Genomic DNA, 23534 nt, shown 5'->3' with positions numbered 1-23534 from the left:
GTGGAATGCAAATGAAGAACTTTCACAGAAAAGTGCTAATTTCAAAGCAAGTGGTCATTGTGTGTGATGATCAGAGGCAAATACTCTAAATGCATTCCTCACTCTCTGTCATCAGAGGAAGAGTCCACCTGGGTAGTGATCCTGTCAGCTTGTTTTCTGTAAGAAGCAGCCATAAGTACAGTTTTACGTAAAGATCCTTCATCTCTGGACTGTCTGGATTCTAACAGGGTGGAATAAGTGAATGAAAAGATGGAGATCCCCAGAGTTATTCTGGGTAGCCCTGAGAGACTTTTGGGAAACTGGCAGATGGCTACATCTCTGCTATCATTTGGAATTATAGAGTGTGACTCACCTGTACATATATTTTACTGCTCTAACCTCTAATAATTCTTATTTCCTTTTCTTAGGTAATAAATCTTTAGTTCGTTTACTATACAATTGCCTACCAAAGTTGTCTTTGGTGTAAGATCTAGGGTACCAACTGATCTAGGGTAAGTGACTGGTCTCTTGGGAGCAAAGTGAATGTGGTGTGATTTTTGGTGTAAGTAACCATTTGATCGCATAGTCCAGCTTTTCTGGGGAGTCTAAGGCAGTTGTGTGTGGCCTGCAGGGTGCAGGTTGCCCACTACTGGTCTAAGGGTCTGTGACTCCATGCTAAGACTGTTATAGTTATCTTCCAATTGCCCCAGGGCGTGCCCAACTCTCGCTCTCCACCCCTTCCCCAATGCCCCCCGCCCCACCTCTTTCTACCCCTCCCCCATCTGAGCGCGCCCATCCCTGCTCCTCCCCCTCCCACTCAGCACCTCCTGCATGCCACTGAACAACAGATCGTGGTGGCTGGGAGGCACAGGGAGGGAGGGGGAGGAGTTGATTGGCAGAGCCCCCGGCAGGCAGGAGGCGCTGGAGGAGCTTGGCTTCTGGTGGGTGCTAAGTCCTGTTAATTTTTTCCATGGAGTCAGTGCCTATGAATCCAGGAGTTCACACTGGTTACTGACCTCGTGAAATCTAAAGATAGAACACACCACCAGTTTGCAGCGTCTACCCTGTTTTCTGACAATCTGTCCTGAGGTAGGAACTCACAGTCATGACCCCTCCAGACAGTGTGACATTGATCTTTTAGATGTCAGTTAGTCCCCCAAAGAAAGCTGACTGAGGTAATTAGATAAGAAGGTTCGCAGGCTGGGTGGATAAAGAGCCAAGCAGCCCATCAGACCAAATCTGATAAAGAAGCACAGGAAGGATGCCCCTGGTAGGGAAAGAGAGAGGAACAGGGCGAGCTGAGCCCAGTCTCAGAAAGGTCTTAGGGAAGAGAAATCTTTCTTTCCCTCAGGTCCTGACGAGAGGGCCAAAAACACAGAGGATACCGTACACAGACTGTTGCATGGGAACTGCAGTGCTATTGATGAAGGGAACTCAACACAAATGGCACCGTGAATGCCCAACTAGTGGAGTCTAGGCTGTTTCTGTTGTTGCTCGAGAATTTACATCTGCAAGGGCCAGTCTGTTTTCTGCCGAATTTCAAAGTATTGGCAATGAAACTCATTTTTATAAAGTCCTGCCCATCATCTTTATTTTTTAACAATGCTAGGAAATGCATATCACGCCCCCCTGCCCTCGCGTCCCCCATGTTAAAAGGATGGTGAGATTTTGCATAGAACCGCTCACAATCCAGAGAGGGTTAAGATTAAACACTTACCTTTAGTTCCCATTGCCAGGGGAAGCTGTTAAAACATTTGAAATTCAAAAGGAAAATATTCTACTCTTCCTTGTGTCTTTTGCATAGGAATTTATTACTCCTACTAACTGTTAAAAGTGAAGAGTTAAAAATAAAACATATAATGGGCCCATAGTTGTTACGTTAACTATGGAGTCACAGGAAATTCCTCCATAATATGATATTTTTTGTGCTCTGTAAGGCTGAGATATGCTTTTGGCTGATCCCTCTATGCTACACCAGGTCTACAGGGTATCAGAGAGCTGGAACAATCAACCCATTGCCTGGTCATCCTATGAGGGTGGGAAAGGGACCCCATAAACACCCTGTCTCCTGTGCATCTCCTAAGCTACTCTGGCTCGGTGCCTGGGTCGGGATTTTAGCCTAAGGGGAAACATTTCAGATGTGCCTCAGTGACCTAGGAGTCTATGTGTCATTTTCAAAAGTGACTCAGGGCCAGATTTTAAAGGACATTCAGGCCCTAGGAGTGCAGACAGGCATCTACTGGGACTTTCCAAATCTCCTCAGTGTTCAGCACCAGGCACAACTGAAAATCCCACTGAGCACCTATCTGCATTTATAGAAACCTAAATATCTTTTAAAACGTGGACCTTGTGCACATAGGATCCCTCGTCTCACTAAACGTGTCACTGAACTCCCATTAGCCTCTTTGGCAATCCCAATGTAAATTCATATGCAATTTTTTGAAAAGAAGTTAACGGTTATAAACATTATTTGCCAACAGGAAAATTCACTAATTCAATGATTTTCATTAAATGTTTCTATGACCATGACTAAGTTTCCCAAATATTTTCCCCCAATAGTGGCAACTGGCAGCCCCAGTCCCAGGGCCCCGTGGGGCAGACAGCACCAGCATCACTACTGCCTTGACGAACGACGGCATCAACACGAAACCTTCCAGCCCACAGAGCAGGCTAACTCCTGGCCGGATCAGAGATTCCTCCCACCTAAGCCTCCACCCCAGCCATGGGTCCCATAGCTGGGCTGAGACCCTCCATGACACTGACCCACATTCAGAAAACAAACTGTAAAATGGGAGCCATTGCAAGGGAAAGGAAAGGCCTGGGACAGGAGCATCTGCAAACAAGACAATGAAAACATTTAACAATCACAGAGGGGGGTCCTCAGTGGCCAGTGCCCTCCAAACACTGACTCTACTTCCCAGTCAGAAACAACCCCACACTTGTTACATTTTACAGCCCCTTTGCCCCCCTTACAACCCCTTCAACCGTACTCACAGGGTTCCAGCGAACACTGTCCTTTCACCTACCCATCATTAAACACACAGACTGCTTCCATCTCTCACCTCACTGCTGCAATCCCCACGGCAAGAAGATGCCTGTGCTCCACCACTGACACACCCTGCAGAACACAGCGCAGAAATGAGGTATGTGGGATCCCCCAGGGTACACAGGCACCTCTTCCCTTTGATCACAGGGTGGCTTAGACCCAGACCTCCTCACATCACAGTCACAGCTCTGCCAAAGTGCTCCCACTCATGCCTCCACCATTCAGTACAGCTACACGTTACACAGTGACTGCAGCTGGAGCACAGGCAAATAATTCCCAGTGCCAGTGGCTAGTTCCAGCTCCAGGGGGCAGAGTTAAGGCTGACTTGGCATTTACCATAACTCTCTATTGCCTGGTTTTCAGGGGTCTGAGTTTTCCCAACTCGATATCCTAGAAGGGCACGAGATACCTCCAGGCAACATGAACTCTGTGTTAATTAAGTTTTTTGTCAGCGAATTTAAACTTAACTCCACAGACTCTGACATGCACAGCTGTCTGTCCAGAGGCAGTAAGGAGAGTCTGGCCTTCACTGCAATGAATGAACAAAGGCTTCCTGTCTCGGGCGGGACTCGTAGAGCTCCAGTGATGATAAATAGCTCACCAGTGTGAGAAAAGTTTCACTCTAGTAGTGACTGCAGGGCTACGTGCGCGCAGGGGGCTCAGGTCTCCATAGCGCTATGTGTGGGCAGCTGCATTGGTGTGAAATGGGCCTTTACCATCACCACGAGTGCCCTGCACCCATTTGCCACCTCTGAGGTGATTGGTGGCTGAGTGAAGTCGCTGTAGCTGCAACTAGACCCGCTGGCTCGGTGAGACAAGAGGCACGCTCCAAAAGAGAATTTGGACAGTGGCTCCGCAAAAAAGGGAGTGGTCAGCAAAATCTATATTGTGCATATTCTCCAGTGCAAGCCTCGGCAAATTTGGTGTAAGTGGCTGTTGTACGTGCAAAGCTGGTGTACAGGGACCGTACTCAATCTGCTCTGTGCTGGCCTCTCTGCTGTTCTCACCTGGGGCATGTCCATTTTCATGCTCCCCTCCTGGTACTGCCTTGTAGGTACAGGATTGCTGCTTGGCATGTAGACTATGGGAATTGTGATGTGTTTGCTTTGGTGCAATATGGATAATTGGCCATAATCGGCAGGAGGAGGACCATGGACTGAGCAGTGACAGGAGTCTTGGGTAAGAGCTGGCCTTTGTGGAGACATGAGAGCTCACCTGGGACTGAGAGACAAAGAGACAGAGAAAAAGTGGAAACCAAGATGGGTCCACAGCAGCATAGTTCACGGCAGCCCGGACTTGGCGAGTATGGACCATATCTTAACCTTTGCTTCTTCTCTGTGCTAATCCATGGTAGTGTTACCCTATTTCAAGTTTCCAAATAGAGTATACAGTGCGGGAGGGGCACTGGAGTGGGGTTACAGGTCGGGGTTGCTGGAGATGTTTGGAGGATGCTGGAGGGGTGTGTGTGCGTACTGGGAGGGAGTATTTGGAGGATGCTGGAGGGGTGTGTGTGTGCACTGGGAGGGAGTATTTGGGGAGTGCTGGAGGGGTGTGTGTGTGCGTACTGGGAGGGAGTATTTGGAGGATGCTGGAGGGGTGTGTGTGTGCACTAGGAGGGAGTATTTGGGGAGTGATGTAGGGGGTACCTGAAGCCTCACTCTCGAGGTGGAGGTCAGTGTCGCGCTTCCTGTCATGGTGGCAGGCCAGCTGGTGCATGCCTGGGACGCAGAGCCAGCCCATCAGTCAAGGTCTCCCTGTGGGCTTCTCCCCCTTCCCTGGGCTGGGAGCTGGGGCCTGACTCTCTCACCGCTCCTGGTCAGGTTCTGAGGTCCTGTGGTGGGGCAGGCGGCCAGGCTGAGAGGTGCTTGGTGGCTCCGCTTACCTGGTGGGCCAGGCTGGGCCGGGGCTGGCAGGATCCAGCAGGTGCAGATGACCAGGGAGAGACCAGTCAGGGTGTGGGGATGGCTCTTTCTGAGTTGCAACATCTGGAAAAATCCTGGACATTTTCTTTTATTTGGAAAATCCACCCGGACAGATGTTGGCAGACTAGAAAAAGTGGTCATGTGTGGGAAAAAACAGATGTATGGTAACCCTAACCATAGGACTTCCTGATGCCGTGTTCCAGTTGACTAATAAATCCTGCTGTGTTTTGAAAAGACTGCCTGGAGTCACTGCAGATACTTGCTGAGGTACCCTGGTCCCTGATGAATGTAAAAGTCTCTGGGCAGGGGTCTATCTCAGATGGACTCACTGGGCAGATCTCACAGTGTGAAACAGGAGTGCTGGAGCACAGAGACTCAGTCTTGGAGGCGGTCACAGGGTCTGCACAAGTTCCTGGCCTCACATCCCTGTGCTCTTGTGCTTAGGCTGGTCAAAGAAGGGGTCCCAATGCCTCTTTCAGTTGTTTCACCGGTGTCTTTTCATTTACAATGCTTAGTGCAGCCCCAATTCCCCCAACACCAATCCCCACACTGACCCTTCCCTGAGTCTTGTGGCCCCTGAGGCTTTCTGTAGTCGGTAGAGACAGAGCTGCAGTCCCTCTGTCTGCTCCCCTGGATAGCCTCCCACTGAGCCTTTCTCTGGGCTTATATCTCCTCCCAGTCACCAGCCCAGCTGGCTCCACTTGGCTCAGCTGATTCCCCTGAGCCTGCCCTCTTTAGGGTCTGCAGCTGAGCTCCTTGCTGAGTGTCTGGGCCCTTGCACCCGGCTGCCCTGCTGGGAAGCAGGGGAGGAGTCACCCCTTTATCAGGGCATCCAAGGGGTTCATACCCCTGCCCTGCCACAGAGGGATTGAGGCCACATGACCCACCTTAAGAAAGAGAGCGGCCCTTGGGGGTCTGGCACACTGAAGGCGTTCCTCCAAGGGACTGTTTAAAAGCTGGGGTATAGCACAGATCCTGTAAATCTATGACACCTGCCAAGGCCCAGGTGTGGTGCTGTGACGCTGCAGCTGTAGGGAGCGGGGCGGACTGATCTGGGAATGTCGTTCAGTTTTACTGGGACTTTCTGCATGGGGGATGGGATAGCAGGGGGTGACTTTACTTGAGGGAGGATACCTGAGCCTGTAACCTGAGCCGGGAGGGGGATGGGGACAGGCGACACCTTCTGCCCAGAAAACGGACAAAGGCTGGAGGAGGAGACGGGGGAGGCTGGAAGGAGAGGGCTGCAGTGGAGTTTCAGTTTGAAGCTGGCTGGGGAAATGGAGGGAACCCCAGGATTGGGGTCTAAGCTCCCTGCTCCCCAGAGGGACCTGACTGAGGGGTCCTGGTTGTACCCACGAGCTCTGCTTGGGACTGTGTTCCTGTTGTCTAATAAACCTTCCATTTTTCTGGCTGGCTGAGAGTCACGGTGAATTGCACGAAAAGTGGGGTGCAGGACGCTGACCTCCCCACACTCCGTGACAGGTGCCAACATGTGATAAAGACTTAAAATGAACAACACACACTGAGCATTCATGCATGAAATTTAAAGTGCTGAGGAATTTTTTCGTTAAGTGAAAATGTCTCTAAGTTCAGGGCAAGAATACTGTATTTATGAGATAAATAGTTTTTAATCATAGAAGATTGGGGTTGAAAGAGATCTCAGGAGGCCATCTAGTCCAACCCCCTGCTCAAAGCAGGACCAACACCCACTAAATCATCCCAGCCAGGGCTTTGTCAAGACGGGCCTTAAAAACCTCTAAGGAAGGAGATTCCACCACCTCCTTAGGCAACGCATTCCAGTGTTTCACCACCCTCCTAGTGAAATAGTGTTTCCTAATATCCAACCTAGACCTCCCCCACTGCAACTTGAGACCATTGCTCCTTGTTCTGTCATCTGCCACCACTGAGATCAGCCCAGCTCCATTCTCTTTGGAACCCCCATTCAGGAAGTTGAAGGCTGCTATCAAATCCCCCCTCACTCCTCTCTTCTGCAGACTAAGCAAGCCCAGTTCCCTCAGCCGCTCCTCATAAATCATGTACCCCAGCACTCTGATAATTTTCCTTGCCCTCCACTGGACTCTCTCCAATTTGTCCACATCCTTACTGTATTGGGGCCCCTGCTAGTGGCGCAGAGGATGGCGCGGCCTGCTCTTCCCCAGTCTGCCCAAGGGAGCTCAGGGAGAGACTGGTCAGTTCCACCGGGACCCCAGTGCAGGGCACAGTCCAGTTCTGAGTCACCAGGAATGTCACACGTGGGTTCAGTCCCTTCTCCCTCACGGTGAGTTTCCTACAGGGGCAAGTTGGCCGAGTTCTTACCTGAGCAGATCACTCCGGTATCAAAAGAATGAGGGCAGGTGGTTACACCCCATCCTCTATGACTGCAGTCCCAGAGAGCTGACTCGTCACCACCACAATCAACTTCATACAGCCAAGTTGGTCCAGATCCTTCTCCAAAACGAGCCCAGTCATGGGCACTGACAGCAGATCCACATCCCAGCTGCTTACAAACCACCCCAGCATCTTCCATGGCCCAGTCAAAATCACACACCGTCCCCCACTGATCCTGGTGTTTAACCTCCACTCTCCCGGCACAGGGGCTGCCTCCATCCGCCAGCCTCAGCTCATCAGCACCTTCAAAGAGAGACACAGAGCAGGTCAGAGCGAGCAGGGAGCCCCCTCCCCAGCGTTTACACAGCAGAGTCCACGCCTGGCAGCAGGGGATCCTCACCCAGAGCCATGAGAATGGGACATGGCCAGAGCTGCCTCATGGCTCCACTGATCATGTCTCAGGGCCTCCCACTCGGGGATGTCACTGCTGCAGATCTCGCCATTTTATCCCCGCTTTGGCGATTTGGGGTGTTTTTACCTGTCTCGTGAGAACATGATAAAAGTCACCAACTCACTGAGTTTCCCTTATTCCAAATGGCGCCATCTCCTGTCACTGTCACTGGGGCTGAAGCCAGCGAGGTGCCGCCATCTCCCTACAGTCTGTCAGCATGTGGAAGTGAGGCCACCCTGAGTAAAGCTGGCTGCCACCTACCACTGTTTTCAGTGAGACTTTAGCCCACAGGGTACGTGGCTTCCCCTGAATGGCTCAGGGGACTGGACAGGACCCAGGGACTGTGATGAGCAGTAGAGACCCCGTGCAAGGAGGAGGGGAAGAGTGAGGGGAGCAGGGCACTTGGGGGCTGGAGGCAGATTCAGGGGTTGCAAGGGAATGGGGTGCAGGTGCTATGTCAGCAGAAAGGAGGAGTGGAAAGTGTAGGGTGGGGGGTCTGGAGCAGGGGACCAGGGGAAGGGAGGGGGTCTGGAAAGTTGGGTGAGGCGGAAGGGAGAGGAGGGGGTCTAGAGTGAGGTAGGAGGGAGAACTGGGGAGGGTGCGGAGGGGTCTGGATAAAAAGGCAGGAAGGAGGGAGGTGAGGGGAGTGGAGGGGCAGGGAGGTGGGGGTCTGGAGCAGAGGAGCATGAGGGAGTAGTGGGGAAGAATGTGGACTGTAATAGGGGGCAGAAGGGAGGGTGGAGAGGGGAGGAGGGGGTCTGGAAGAGGAGGCTGGAGGGAGGCAAGGGAAGAGGACGGCCTCTATAGTGGGGAGAGTGCTTAACAGCCTCAGACAGAGAAGTTATAGGGGTGGGGTGGGGTGTGGGGGATTCAGAGAAGTGTTGCTATTTGCAAAAGGCCAAACTAATCCCATCATGTTACGGTGACATTATAGCTGATGTGAGTGGTTGATGTCAGTGTGAAGGTCTCCAGTATCTCTGTCTGTAACTCACCCCTGAGAAGTAACAGAAGTTCTGTGTGTGAATGTGAACCATGCTGTATGAATTAGCTCAGTGGCTGTCAAGCTATTTCCCAGCCAGCCCTTCATCTGTCAGAGGAACTGAACCAAGAGGGAGAGCGAAGGCAGTGCTGGGCAATGGACGGCAGCTCCCCGTCTCAGGAGTGAAGGAAGGCTTTTCAGCCTGCGATTCTTACCCCACGCTGTCAGAGGAGTAGAGGGGAGGTTCTAAAGTCCAAAGACAGGTGGAAAAATGAGACTGGATGGTTTTTTTAACCTCACAATTTTTGTTCTGTGGAGCTTGTTCTAGGGAGCCTTGTGCTCCCTACCAGAGCTTCCTCTCCCAACCTGCCCCACACATTTCTCTATTCCACTGGTCTCTTCCCACCCTCCTTCCCTGGGCTCTTCCCCCTCCTCTTCTCCCCTTTCTACCTGGCCTCTTTGCCCTGCATGTACAGGCTGCTCCTTCCCCAGATGAGCAGCAGACTCTGCCCCCACTCCCTGCAAGCTGCTTTCCTCCCAGTTGCTCTGAGTTCCACCCCATGCCCCCAGTTCTCTCCACAGCTGTTTGCATTTCTGGGGGTTGTGGAGAGGCAAAGCTGGCTGCTGGGAGAGAGGCAGTTCACAAGGACTGTGAGGATGGGCCACTGCATTCCACCCAGTCCTCAGGTATTGCCTGGAAGAACTGGCCCCCAGGACAGGGTTTGAAGACCCAGGACTGTCCCTGAGACTGGGAGCAAGTCCAGGCATCATTACTACACCTAGGAGCTACGGCTACATGCAGAGTTCCACTGAGAGCCCTGGAACAGGCTGGTTGCAGCTGTGGATGGCTGAGCTGGGGACACCATGTTTAAGGAGCCTCCATGGAGCTCAGAGAACAGTGCAATTCACACCAGTACGTGGCCAGACCATGCTGCTCCTTCAATGCCAAGGAAATACAAAACAGTCATTTGCTGCAATCCATAGGGAAGGTTATTAGGTGCTGCTCTGTTCAGTCTAGTCCCAAAGAAAACCCCTTGGGCCTGGTCTGCATTAGGAAAAAAGGATGTTTTTTTTTTTCAATCAAGTTATCTCAGTGACGTTCACTCATGGTAGGACCCAAGGCTAAGTGCACACAGAGTTCTGTTTCCCTGAATAGAGTTGAACCTAACAACAGCCAGCAGTTTCAATGCTCAGAAATCCCCAGCCTGCACCTCCAGCGATCTCCAACAGGCTTTGGTTCTTTGCTCCCTTCTAGGATCGCGGTCACAAGTCCTTCTACTGGCTTCTCCCTCCAACAGACATAGTCCAACTCCAATATCCTGGCCCCTGCATTGGCAACAAGGGAAACCCCTGGCTAGCTCTGCCCTGACCAGGTGGCCAGTGCCTTGGGCAATAGCCCCCACTGTCTGGAGATGTTTTTACTACTGTGGAAGTATAACATTGTATAAGGGGACATGCTGGATACATTGTATACGAGAGGGCATGCCAAAACATGTTACAAAGTATCTGAGGGAGCACACGTAGGGACAGTTAGCTTTTGAATGGAGAAGCAATTAAGATAGAGCCAGCACGTCTAAGAAGCAGGCATCAGAATGGAAGGTGTGAAGGGCAATTAGTTAAGTTAACTGGAAGCTGTTAAAGGAGATTGTTAAGGGTGGCAGGTAATTGAAGATACGTGACTGGTCTCAGGGATCTCGAAGGGTGGTGACTAAAATCTTTTTCTTCTTTTGTCTGTAACTTCTCTGTAACTTGTTCTCCAAAAAACGGTATAAATTAAAAGACACAAGCCCCACTCGGGGGGCTCACTTCTAAATGTATTAGCAGAGCAGCTTTGCTAATAAAACAGAGTGGTCTGATAAATTGTGAGTCTGAGTCAAACTTTGACACTACATAAAGGATTTTGATGGTTCTGTCTATTGAGCCTAATAGAGTGTGCTTGGTCCAGCCATTAGCTTTCATGATGTCTATGATTCGATTTTGATCCAAGACCCCATGATGGCAGCCATTAGCACCTTTCAGGATAACAATTACATTTACATACTGCACCTATCATATGCTTGCACCACTTGGGCCCAACTTGGAATAATGACCCCACCCAGGGTTCTGAATGTTGGGTAAATTCAGATCCTGGTCTGGGAGTGAAACCTGTGGCTTTGGTCCATCCCTGATATTTTCTCATTTGTTTGCCTGGAGCCCACATAAGTGTATTATGTTAGCCTGGAGCCCACATATTTGGGGTAGATCAATGATGGTGAATCACTATTGTGACGGGTTCCCCCCGGGGTGCCACCTGGAACTAGGGTATCACTGAGCCCCCTGACCCACCAGCTTGGGCTCCCTCTCACACTGTACTGCGGTGACAAACTGCAAAGCCCTCCAGCCTGCGCTTTCACCAGCTTTCATACAGGTAGGGACACACCCAGCTGCAGTTACACACAGGCTCTCTAACCAGCAGCTTCCCAGCCTAGGATCCCATAGCAGAACCATCCTGTCCTAGTCAAATCTGGCCAGAATATGGGTTTAACACCTGGTCCACCTCTCCTCAATGTGAAGAGAACAATGCACACTTGGAGTACCCAACCTGAGATTTTCCTCAAGCACTCCAGTCAAAGCTCACTGGTTTAGATTAAAACAAAAACAAATTTATTAACTACAAAAGATAATCAGATTTTAAGTGATTTTAAGTGATAGCAAACAGATCAAAGCAGATTACCTAGCAAATAAACAAAAATACAACCTAAGTTTAATATACTAGATAGATTGGATATGAATTAGCAGATTTTTACCCTAAGAGATGATACAAACAGGCTTCAGATTCTTAAGGCACAAGCTACACTTGCTTTGCAGCTTGGAATCCCCAGGTGTTTCAGACACAGGCTAGAAATCCCTTTAGCCTGGGTCCAGCACTTCCTGCAGTTCAGCCTTTCATCCTCAGGAGTTTCCAGGAGTCTTATTGTGTGGGGAGTGAAGACCCCAGATGATGTCACTCCCTGCCTTATATAGCTTTTGCTTATGGTGCGAACCCTTTGTTTCAAAGCTTGGTTCCCAGACCAGTTTATGGAAAAATACTGACATCCCAAGATGGAGTCCAGCATCATGTGGCCTGGTCACATGTCTTTGTAGAGTCATAGCAGCCATTACTTACAGGCTGTCTGGAGTGTTCTCAGGAAGGCTCACCAGCTGGAGGATAAGCATCTCCTAAGGTCTATTGTTTTTTCCGAATGGCCCATTAACCTGAATAGGCCCTTTCCCACCCACTATCTAGACCAAAAGCATCTTGTCTAGTGGGCATTACTGAGGTGTAACTACATTTGAAGTATAGATACTTAGTCAGTATTCATAACTTCAGATACAAAAAAGAATAAATGCATGCAATAAGGATAATCATATTCAGCAAATGATAACTTTTCCAATGACACCTCACATGACTTATCTTGGATAAAATCCATCATAATTATGTCATAATCATATTATAATACTATCACTGTGACAAATATGGGGTGCATTGCACAACGATTTTCCAGCAAAGACTGCGCAAGCCTCTGTTCAGGGCTAATGGAGGGGGATTGGGACACTGAGGAAAAGGGAAAATAGCTACATGATGATATCCCCTATCCTGTATACTCCCCTGCATCACTGTGTTTGTGTCATGCAAAGCAAACTCAGATTTCCCATAGAAAATAAAAAAATATCTAGGGGATGATGCACAGTTGCTCATAAATCCAACAAAAATGCATTGAGCTGAACATGTGCTTGGCATCACTATATGACACAGTCCCACATTCATGTCGTAATTTATTCCTCACAAAGCAACAATTGTCCACCTCCTCCAATGCCAGTCTGATTGCCCAGGAGTCACCACAGAATTCTCTGCTTTCTGGTCATGTACAGCTCTGTCATGGGCTCTGACCCCAGCAAATTATATTTCAGCTTCTTGGGAATTTGAAATATAAACCCCAAGTAACCTGCTAGATGGTTTGTTTTGCTCAGGATTTTCAGGGTCTCAGGTCCCTAAACACCACACAGTTACTGAGTGGTCTGTGAAATATACAGAAGGGCAGGTTTTTCTCGAATGCAATAATTTAGACTGAAATTTCTCATTGTCAGCTTCAACTTCAGTTTCTCAAGCTGGTGCAACAGCACATCGGGTTCCCATGAACCAGCTACTGCTGAGGAGTTCGCTCCCCTGTCAAACACCTGGATCATTCTCATCCTTTTAATACCAGCCCAACAGGTTCCAATCACTGTATTATTGAAATTATATCTGGGTCCCACATTCGATTTTAATCCTATTGTTAAATCAGTTCTGGAATCTTTGGTCCAGATTCACTCCCTGCATTGCGCCAGCACATGCTGCTGTAACACATGGCCTAGGCCCCCCAATAGTGTTACGTCTGCCTGGAGCTGGGACACAGCTTGGCAAAGAGCCTTCAACTCTCTCTGTGCTGGAGGAATCAGAGCAGCTCTGGAACTGGGCAGGGGCGGCCTTGAGGGAATGAAACCAATGTGGCCGTGAGAGGCCCTGATGCAGCACCTCTGCCATGCAGCTTGTGCTGGTCGGGCTTCTCTAGTCTCCAGCTAGGATTCAAAGCTTCTCTGCTCCAGCAGAAACCCTGGGGGAGGGAGGGAGGCAGGGCTCCCATAGCATAAATCTTCCTGCTGGCAGAGCTTCCAGTACCCTCACGAGCACCGGGCATTGCACAGTGCACTCTACCTAGTGCCTCACCCCCCCTGTGGCAGGAATCAGCTCTGGGTTTATTTGGGATAATCGTGCTCATCGCACACATGCAAAACTTCTCCTGGCTTCAGTGAGTGAATGGGGGAGTGAGGAGCCGGGACATGGCCCTTGGAGCTGTTGGATTCTGGACCAAACAGACATTTCTGTTGGATCCCAAATAATGATGTATGTATTGGGATTTAAAACACTAAAGTGATGCCTAGCCAAGGCTCTAGGCACCCGGACGGCATGGATAACATACAAATTCCAGCAGCATAAAGTGACCATTTCAATAGGAACTCTGCGAGCCAGACACCTACAGAAACTCCTTCCACCCCTTTCTCATTATGTGATGCATAACCTGGGTCCTTCCCAACCCCCACCCTCCAAACAAGTGTGTTGTGCAGTGTGCCTAAAAGGTCACCAAATTTGGGCTATTCTGGCCAAAAGGGTGAGCAAGTTCTAGCGTCCGGGAGCTCTCACAGAGAGCACCCTGCCAGCCACCCCTCTCCTTTAAAAAAGGGGGAACCAGCTTGGGCACCCCTGCTAACCACAGCTCTGGCCGTACAGCATAGGGAGAGAGGTGATCCCTCAGGGAGGCCGGTCCCAGGCCATTTAGGAATTTATAAATCATCACCAAAACCTTAACCTCCACCCAGAGCTGGGCAGCCAGTGCAGACCCTGCAGCATGGCTGTAACATGCTCCCAGCCAGATGCCCTGCTCCGTGAGTCGCTGCTATTTGCACCAGGTTCGTTCTCTGAATGGTTTTAAGGTGCAGCCCCACACAGAGGTCATTGCATTAGTCCAATCTCAAGGTAACAAAAGCCTCGGTAACAGTGGCAAGGTCCAATCCCAAAAGGAAAAGTCACAACCTACAAGCCAGACATGGATGGTAAAAAGCGGACTGTAAAAGTTACCACCCTAGTTCCAGTTAACCCAGCTCCCCTGGTGAAACACAAAGGAGACTTACCTGCTATGACCTGAATTGTGAGGAGAAGAAGCCACAGCACCGGAGTGGAGAGATGTCCCTTCATTGCCAGCCTGACTTGCTGTCCCCTCCTCACACTGCACTGGCTGCACCTAAGCACCTGCCAGGGCTCCTCTGTGTCTGACAAGTGACAACAAAGCAGTGGAAGGGAAATATATAGATTCAGAGACTGGCATCAGCTGCGGGAAGGAACCAATAGCAAACCCATCTGCCTTTTTAGTTATTATCAGTGGTTTTATCTGTGAATGTATGAAGCTAAAACATCCAATAAAACTCAAAAGCAACAAACATCACCATATATGAGTGATGAGCCCCCTCCGGATGTCAGGTTTACCACAGCCTCAGATCATTGGGTAACCCCCATCTCTGGAGCCGGAAGGAAAAGTTCTGCACAAACTGTCGCCGGGCTGTTTCTCGCCCTGATAGATTCTATATCATATTAAATATGAACTGGGAGACATTCGAGTCAGGTTATTTTATAAATTAGGAAAGAAATCCCCTGTGCCAGAGGTGATCATTACAAGACCAATTCCCAGTGTAGGACATGCCCAATTGTAGACAAGGACATTTCACTAAAACCAGTTTGTGTCACTCAGATCAGCTTTATAGAAGTATTACTCGGAAGCATCTGAAATATTGACAGTTCTTCTACTAATGGACCTTGGGGCAGGGATGAAAGTGGCCTAGTACGACGTACTAGTGAAAAGTGGCTTCCAGTACCAGCCCGTATGCAGCCGACGTTAAAGGGCTGCGAGCCATGGCAGCACTTTAACTTCATTGCCCCTTTCCCTCCACCTCCCCAGGCCACAGACAGGAAGAGGGCAAAAGGGGCAACTGCCCCAGGGTTCAGCGATTCAACATTTAAATCACCATCGGAGACCCAGGTGGCACAGGCCAGGGAGCGTGGATGGGCTGGCTGGGGGAGGCTGACCCCCAGCCTCGCCCCTCCCATCCAAGGCCCCGCCCCTTCCAGGGCCCTGGCTCTGGGCCCCCGTACCAGTAAGTGCTTAATGTTACTTTCACCCCGGCCTTGGGGTTTCGGGCCTAGACCATGATTCTTAGTGGTAGAGGCAGAGCTTAGGGCTTCCTGAGTTGGCCATGACCCTCTCTTGCAATAGCAGGAGGTCCTACACACATCATGCCCATCAGTGCTATCAGCAGCAGGAGGGCTCCTTGGAAACAAGTGTACTTGATTCATGGGACACAGACAATTCAAGGAACAGGCACAAGGCAAGGGAATAGCACAGAACAATGACTGGCTGGCACCACACCTATCTCCTGCTCTTCTTCAAGAGAACTGTTATAAATACTTGGATTAATGGGAACATCTTTAACTCTTTATATTTTTCATTTTCTCCCATGCTGCCCTTTCTGAATGTAGAAAACTCCCTGAGAAAATATGTGCAACCAACACCTGATCCTCCTTCGTATCCCTCCTTGAGACTCTGCTCTGTTATGATTCCGGAAAAAACACTTGACAGTGAGTGACTAGCTTGGCAGGGGAGGAAGTGTGCCTCTTCCCGTTTCTTCCCTCTCCTTATTTTTACCAAACTGCCAGCCCCAATACTGCCATTCCCACTCACTCTGCCCTCCCACTACTTAAACAAATACTAATGACAAAACAGGAAATTGCACTAAAGTAGTATAAGGGCCCTACCATCAATCAAAATTAGCCCCACCCCTTGATCCCCACCCACCTGTCATGGAGAGTCCCCCCCGGGATATTACTTTTGGGGTCAAGCCAGACACATGACCAGAAGCATGTGACACCTCTAAGAACTCCTCCCACCACCCTCTACCAATCAGGATGGGTTTCACTCCCCTAGGACTGCCCTGAAAGCCAATTTGACCAATCATGGGGAGATCCAGGGTGAGGTTTTGCATCCAGAAGTGGGTCATGTGACCTCCTCTTAGAACTCCTCCCACTGCTCTCTATCAGCCAGGAGGGGTTTCAGCTGCTGGGGACCATTCCCGAGAGTATATTTGACCAATCGGGAGAGTTCTGGGATGGAGTGACCCATCTGGAAGTGGTTTGTGTGACCCCCCTAAGAACTCCCCCCAATGCCCTCTACCAGTTGGTTTCCATTTTGGAGACAGAGAACAGCGCTGACAACATATTTGACCAAAATAGGGCAGGTTCTGGGGTGGGATGAACCGCTCAGAAGAGGGTCATGTGACCCCTCTAAGAACTCCTCCCACCAACCTCTGTCAATCAGATCACAGCACCACCACCTCATAAGTCCCAGCACTGGGCAGAAGAGACCATCTCTTACAAAAATGTGTGTTTTAGAAATTGTGGAAACACTGAGACACTGTGATGGGTTGGATCAGAGAAACCCCCTGGGAGCTGCCACCTGATGGCCAAGACCACTTCTGCTCCTGTTTTCCTGCCCTGTCAGCTTAGGACTTCAGTGCGCTGCCTGGTCTGAGCCAGACCCGCTAGCCTGCTGCAAACCCAGACCCAAGTCTGAACCACGTCCCCTAACTGCTGTAGGTTTAACTGAAAGCATCTTACAGAAATGTTCCTGTCTTTAAAACTCAGATGCCCAACTCCTAATGGGGTCCAAACCCTAAATAAATCCGTTTTACCCTGTATAAAGCTTATACAGAGTAAACTCATAATTTTTTCACCCTCTATAACACTGATAGAGATATATGCACAGCTGTTCCCCCCCCCCCCCCCGCCCCAGGTATTAATACATACTCTGGGTTAATTAATAAGTAAAAAGTGATTTTATTAACTACAGAAAGTAGGATTTAAGTGGTTCCAAGTAGTAACAGATAGAACAAAGTGAGTTACCAAGCAAAATAAAATAAAATGCACAAGTCTATGTCTAATCAAACTGAATGCAGATAAAACTTCACCAGTTCCAGTAAACTCTCTTTTACAGACTAGTCTCCTTCTAGTCTGGGTCCAGCAACCACTCACACCCCCTGTAGTTACTGTCCTTTGTTCCAGTTTCTTTCAGGTATCTTTGGAGGTGGAGAGGCTCTCTCTTTAGCAAGCTGAAGACAAAATGGAGGGGTCTCCCAGGGGTTTAAATAGACTTTCTCTTGTGGGTGGAGACCCCCTCCTCTCTCCTATGTAAAGCCCAGTTACAAAATGGGGTTTTGGAGTCACCTGGACAAGTCACATGTCCATGCATGACTGAGTTCCTTACCAGCCAAGCCACATTCCTGGAAAAGCCCAAATATGGATTAATGTCTCCAAGTTCATTGTTGGCTTAAGGGCTTCTTGATTGGGCACTTACTGAGAATAGGCTTTTCTCAGGAAGCTGACCAACTGCTTCACTAAAACCTACTCAGAATCAAAAAAGTACACAGCTAATATTCATAACTTTGAATATAAAAATGATACATACAGTGTAACACTGTTGCAAAAAAAGCAAACATCATTCTGGGATGTATTAGCAGGAGTATTGTAAGCAAGACATGAGAAGTAATTCTTCTGCTCTACTCCATGCTGATTAGCCTCAGCTGGAGTATTGTGTCCAGTTCTGAGGGCCACATTTCAGGAAAGATGTGGACAAATTGGAGAAAGTCCAGAGAAGAGCAACAAAAATGATTAAAGGTCTAGAAAGCATGACCTATAAGGGAAGATTGAAAAAAAACTGGGTTTGTTTAGTTTGGAGAAGAGAAGACTGAGAGGGGACATGATAACAATTTTCAAGTACATAAAAGGCTGTTACAAGGAGGAGGGAGAAACATTCTTCTTCTTAACCTCTGAGGATAGGACAAGAAGCAATGGGCTTCAATTGCAGCAAGGGCTGTTTAGGTTGAACATTAGGGGAAAGTTCCTAACTGTCGGAGTGGTTAAGCACTGGAATAAATTGCCTAGGGAGGTTGTGGAATCTCCATCATTGGGGATTTTTAAGAGCAGGTTCGACAAACACCTGTCAGGGATGGTCTAGATAATACTTAGCTGTCATAAATATAAAGGGAAGGCTAACCACCTTTAAATCCCTCCTGGCCAGAGGAAAAACCCTTTCACCTGTAAAGGGTTAAGAAGCTAGGCTAACCTCGCTGGCACCAGACCAAAATGACCTATGAGGAGACAAGATACTTTCAAAGCTGGAGGGTGGGAGGAACAAAGGGTCCTCTCTGTGTGTGTGATGCTTTTGCCGGGACCAGAGGAGGAATGCAGGTCAGAACTCCTGTAAAGATTTAGTAAGCAATCTAGTTAGATATGCATTAGATTCGGTTTTGTTTAAATGGCTCATAAAATAAGTTGTGCTGAATGGGATGTATATTTTTGTTTTTGTGTCTTTTTGTAACTTAAGGTTTTGCCTAGAGGGATTCTCTATGTTTTGAATCTGATTACCCTGTAAGTTATTTACTATCCTGATTTTACAGAGGTGATTCTTTTACTTTTTCTTTGATTAAAATTCTTCTTTTAAGAACCTGATTGCTTTTTCATCGTTCTTAAGATCCAAGGGTTTGGGTCTGTGTTCACCTATGCAAATCGGTGAGGATTAGGAAAGGGGGTGTAGTGCTTGGGGGGATATTTTTTTGGAGGGGAGACGTTTCTAAGTGGGCACTTCCCCTGTTATTTTTGTTAGACGCTTTGGTGGTGGTAGCATAAAGGTGATAAGCTTAGGGGGTCTTTCATGCAGGTCCCCACATCTGTACCCTAGAGTTCACAGTGGGGAAGGAACCTTGACATTAGTCCTGCCTCGAGTGCAGGGGACTGGACTAGATGACCTCTTGAGGTCCCTTTCAGTTAGTTCTAGGATACATTTGAGGGCAGAGCAGGAATAGGAGATGGCATTGGTTCAGGAACCCCCTGAACTTCTTGTGGCTCCCAACATTAATATGTTCAGGTAGTGATACTGCAACGCCCTGTTCAGAGGACACAAGCCCAGCTTGACCCTGGAGCATGGAATTCTCTTCCTGGGACCATGGTAGCTCCTCACTGAGTGTCTGATATTCTTCTAGGAGTTGCACCACTTGGGACCGTACCGTACGGTTCTTAGTTTGGAGTTGTGTGATTGAATTCTGTAGATTCATACCACATGGGGTGCAGTGGGTGATGGCACATTCGCCTCTTCCATATCGCAGCTAAGGGGTTTCTGCAGAGTGGGGTGGAAGTAGGTCTGGGCAAACTATAAGGGACCAGAGTATAGGCGCTCTGGCCTAGCAGTCAGCGCTCGGATGGGGTCCTCACATCAGGGACAGTCGTTGATGAGCCGGGGTGAGAGGAATTGCTAGAACTGGGTTCAATAAGCAAGAGTCAGGGTCAGATACTAGAGATCAGAGGTAGTACTAAGCTGGAATCAGGAGGCAAGGGGCAAGAGTCAGACCAGGGGCAGAGACCGGAGATCAGGAATCAAGGTGACGTCAGGTGTCAAAGCAGGCCCACAGTCTGTGCGGTCGCCCAGACAAACTACCTGGGGCACGCTCCAGGGTTAAATAGGGTGCTTGGTCAATCATAGGGCCTCAGGGTACTGTCATTCTGTTTCCCTTGGGCAGCACTTCCTGCAGCCCCTACTCTCCACAGTGCTCCCTGGCTGTGGCACTGCAGAGAATTGGCTTTGTTTCACCATACGCAGCCACACACGCAGAGGTTCCCAGCATCTTTTGGGGTGCCTGGCTGCACATTAGCTATGCCAGTGGGGCTGTAATCATAGCAATGTGGGGTATGAAGCACTGGTGCCTCCTAGCCAACCCCTGGAAAGATTTTATTTGCCACTTTGTGGTGGGGAGGGGATATTCTATGAAGACCTTTACCTTCTCTATTAAGGGTTAGATCCTCCCATTCCCCAGTGTATAGCTGAGGTATGTCATCTCCGTGCAGCCAGTCTGGCACTTGGCCGGGTTGGCTGTGAGACTCACAGCTCAAAGGGACGGGAGTACAGGAACTCCTCACTTAACCTTTTAGTTACGTTCCTGAAAAATGAGACTTTAAGTGAAACAATGTTAAGCGAATCCAATTTCCCCATAAAAATGAATGTAAATTGGGGGGTTAAGTTCCAGGGAATTTTTTTTTTGCCCTACAACACAGTACTATAGTTGGGAGGTCCCCCACCTTACCCCACACAGGCACAGCCCACTGGCACTGGAGATGAGGCAGGCAAGGAGGCTGAAGGTGCTGTAGGCTAGGAGAAGCATGTTGAACAGCAGCAGCTTCCCCTACTCTGCAAGCACCAGTGGCGGGCAGCTCAACCCTTGGCCCGCCCACTCCACCCCTACCCCCAAGCCCCCACCATTAACCCGCCTCTTCATTCCTCACTCCACGTCCTTGCTCCTCCTCCCTCCCTCCCCTGCCTCCTGCCCGCAGCAATCAGCTGGCTTGCGGCATGCAGGAGGGAGTGGGGAAGAGCGAGGACATGGCGTGCAGGCTCCCCCTCCCTCCCCTGCCTCCTGAACACTGCAAGCCAGCTGATTGCCACAGGCAGGAGGCAAGGGAGGGAGGGGGGAGGAGCGTTGTGTCCTCGCTCCTCCCCCCTCCCTCCTGCCCGTGGCAATCATCTGGCTTGCAGTCCTCAGGAGGCAGGGGAGGGAGGAGCAAGGACCCAGTGCACAGCCTCCCCCCTCCCTCCCCAGCCTCCTGCCCACGACAATCAGCTGGTTTGCGGCATTCAGGAGGCAGGGGAGGGGGGAAGCCTGCACGCCGAGTCCTTGCTCCTCCCCCGCTCCCTCCTGAATGCCGCAAGCCAGCTGATTGCCATGGGCAGGAGGTGGGGGAAGGTGCTGATCTGCAGGGTGGGAGAGGAGGTGGGAGGTGCTGTGGGGGGGCATATGGGAGGTGATGAGGGGCTGCCAGCTGTGGACAAAACAGGCGGCCAAACGACGACATAGCAAAGCATTGCACAAACTTTAAAATGGAGCATGTTCTGTAATGGAGCAGGGAAGTAAGATAGAAATAACGTTAAGTGAGAGGACATTCAGTGGGGAGTTACTGTATTGCACCGACACAATGTGGGTGCACTGCCCAGGTGGTGGAATAGATCATTACATCATCTAAGGCCACATCTACATGTTTTGTTGGCAAAACTTTTGTTGCTCAGGGATGTGAAAACAACCCCCCCCATCTCTCCGAGTGACAAAAGTTTTGCCGGCATAAGCACTCATGTCACTCGTGTCTCCCTCCAACACAGCTCCCACAGCTTCTTGAGCTGCTTTTATTAAGTCGATAGGAGAGCTCTCTCTGATCAGCATAACAAGGCTACACGGACACTTTTACAGCACCACAGCTGAATCGATACAACTGTGCTGCTGTAAGCTTCTAAGTGCAGACACGGCCTACGTATGCAGTGTCATATGCTTTGTGGGGCAGAAGTACTTTATCCATGAGTCTGTGAAGTGTCACAAGAGCTCCATAGAACTTGAATGAAAAGGTCTGGAAGTGGTACAGCCCATAGGGCATGGTGAATGCAGTTAACTCCTTGGAGTCAGGTGACAAGGGGATTGCCCAATGGCCCTTTGTAAGGCTGAGAGCGGTGATGTAATGAGCCTTCCGCAGGCCTTCAGGCATCTTGCTGATCCGGGCTATAGGAAGGCATCAAATTTTGACACTGCATTTAATTTGTGAAAATTAATGTGAAGGCAAATGCTGTGGTCTGGCTTAGGGACCAGCACAACTGGGCTGCACCACTCACTATTTGATTCCTCAGATACACCCAATTGCAACACAATTTGTAATTCTTTCTTGGAGGTGTCCTTTAACCTCTCCTGTCCCTGGAAGCAGCCCTTGTGGACATAGCTCTCAGATTCCAGATGTATAGGTGTTCAATTAGGTGGGTCCACCCTGGTTTAGTAGTAAGGACATTTGTGAAACGCTTGACCAATTCTCTGGCCTCCTCCTGGTGGGCCAGGGACAGGTTTTCCCCGAGAGGCATCTCTGTGAAAGACCCGGTCTCTGACCCCTGGGGACCCAATTTTGCCTCTGCTGTTGGGATATGGGCAAGATATTCATTCTGGGCCCTCCAGGATATCAGCAGCTTGACATGATATATCTGGGACCCCCGGTGCTTGCCCACCAATTGAAACTTGTAGCTCACCCCACACGATCTCAAAAGGCCCTTGCCCCTTTCCCAGCAGTTTGCGTTCTGCAGAGGCAGCAGCAGGAGAACCCCATCCCCCAGCTGGTAAACCCAGAGGCTGGTGTTTCTATTGCACTCTTGTTCCTGGGAGTGCTGCGACACTCTCAGCTTCTCCCTGGCAAAGCCCCCTACCAGATCCAATCTCTCTCTCAACTTGAGGACACGCTGGATTGCTCTCTGGCTAGATGTGCCTTGTTCCTGACAAGACTCCTGTGAAAGATCCAGGACCCCCTGGGGTTGTCTGCTGTACAGCAATTGAAAGGGTGAAAAGCTGGTGGAGGATTGTGGGACCTCCTGAATTGCAGACTACATATTCAGGGACATTTTGTCCCAATTCTGGGATTCCTTATGTGATGGGCATTCCCATGGTGCAGCCTGGAACTGGGGTACCACTGTGCTCCCTTAACTCTCCAGCCTGGGCTGTCTCTCATAATGCCTTGCTAGTGACAACCAGTAGACCCCTCCAGGTGCTACTTTCACTCGTCACAACAGCATGTGGAGCACCATACCCAGCTAGATTGCATAAATGCTCCCAGAGACACTCATGAATTAACAATAGCGAGAAACTCCAGACAAAATACCCCCAGCTCCCCAGCCTTGCCCCCATGAACTACACCAGTGGTTATCAAACTTTTGTACTAGTGACCCCTTTCACATACCAAGCCTCTGAATGTGACCCCCTTTATAAATTAAAAAAAATAATAATATTTAACACTATTATAAAAGCTGGAGGTGAAGGGGGTCTTGGGGTGCAGGCTGACAGCTTGTGACCCCCCTGCCATGTAATAACCTCATGACCCCCTGAGGGGTCACAACCCCCAGTTTGAGACCCCTGAACTACACTATCCTGCTCTGGTCAAAAGCCTGATCAGTATATGAGTTTATTACCCAATCCACCCCTCCCTCAATGTGGAAAGGACAATGCACACAACTTTGTTAACTGAACTGAGATTTTCCCCCAAGCACTTCATTCAAACCACACAGCTTTTAGGTAAAGTATAAAATTGATGTATGAACTACAGAAAGATAGATTTTAAGTGATTATAAGTAATAGTGTACAGATCAAAGTAGATTACCATAG

The 23534-nt window shown here is 49.5% G+C and overlaps 1 protein-coding gene across 1 annotated transcript in view; it reads right to left on the bottom strand.

Moving 5' to 3' along the window:
* Positions 1 to 14457, bottom strand: part of LOC144268897 (antigen WC1.1-like) — a 49466-nt gene extending 35009 nt beyond the window's left edge. Inside the window, exons 1-2 of the mRNA XM_077824203.1 lie at positions 14394 to 14457; positions 7264 to 7578 (exon numbers count right to left, since the gene is read on the bottom strand). Of these exons, the coding sequence (XP_077680329.1) occupies positions 7264 to 7578; positions 14394 to 14457 (379 nt within the window). The remainder of the gene's footprint in view (positions 1 to 7263; positions 7579 to 14393) is intronic.
* Between the last annotated feature and the right edge of the window lie 9077 nt (positions 14458 to 23534).

The sequence above is a fragment of the Eretmochelys imbricata genome, chromosome 1, assembly GCF_965152235.1.
Source record: "Eretmochelys imbricata isolate rEreImb1 chromosome 1, rEreImb1.hap1, whole genome shotgun sequence".
Taxonomy (NCBI): domain Eukaryota; kingdom Metazoa; phylum Chordata; order Testudines; family Cheloniidae; genus Eretmochelys; species Eretmochelys imbricata.
This window is presented reverse-complemented; position numbering and strand designations above follow the sequence as displayed.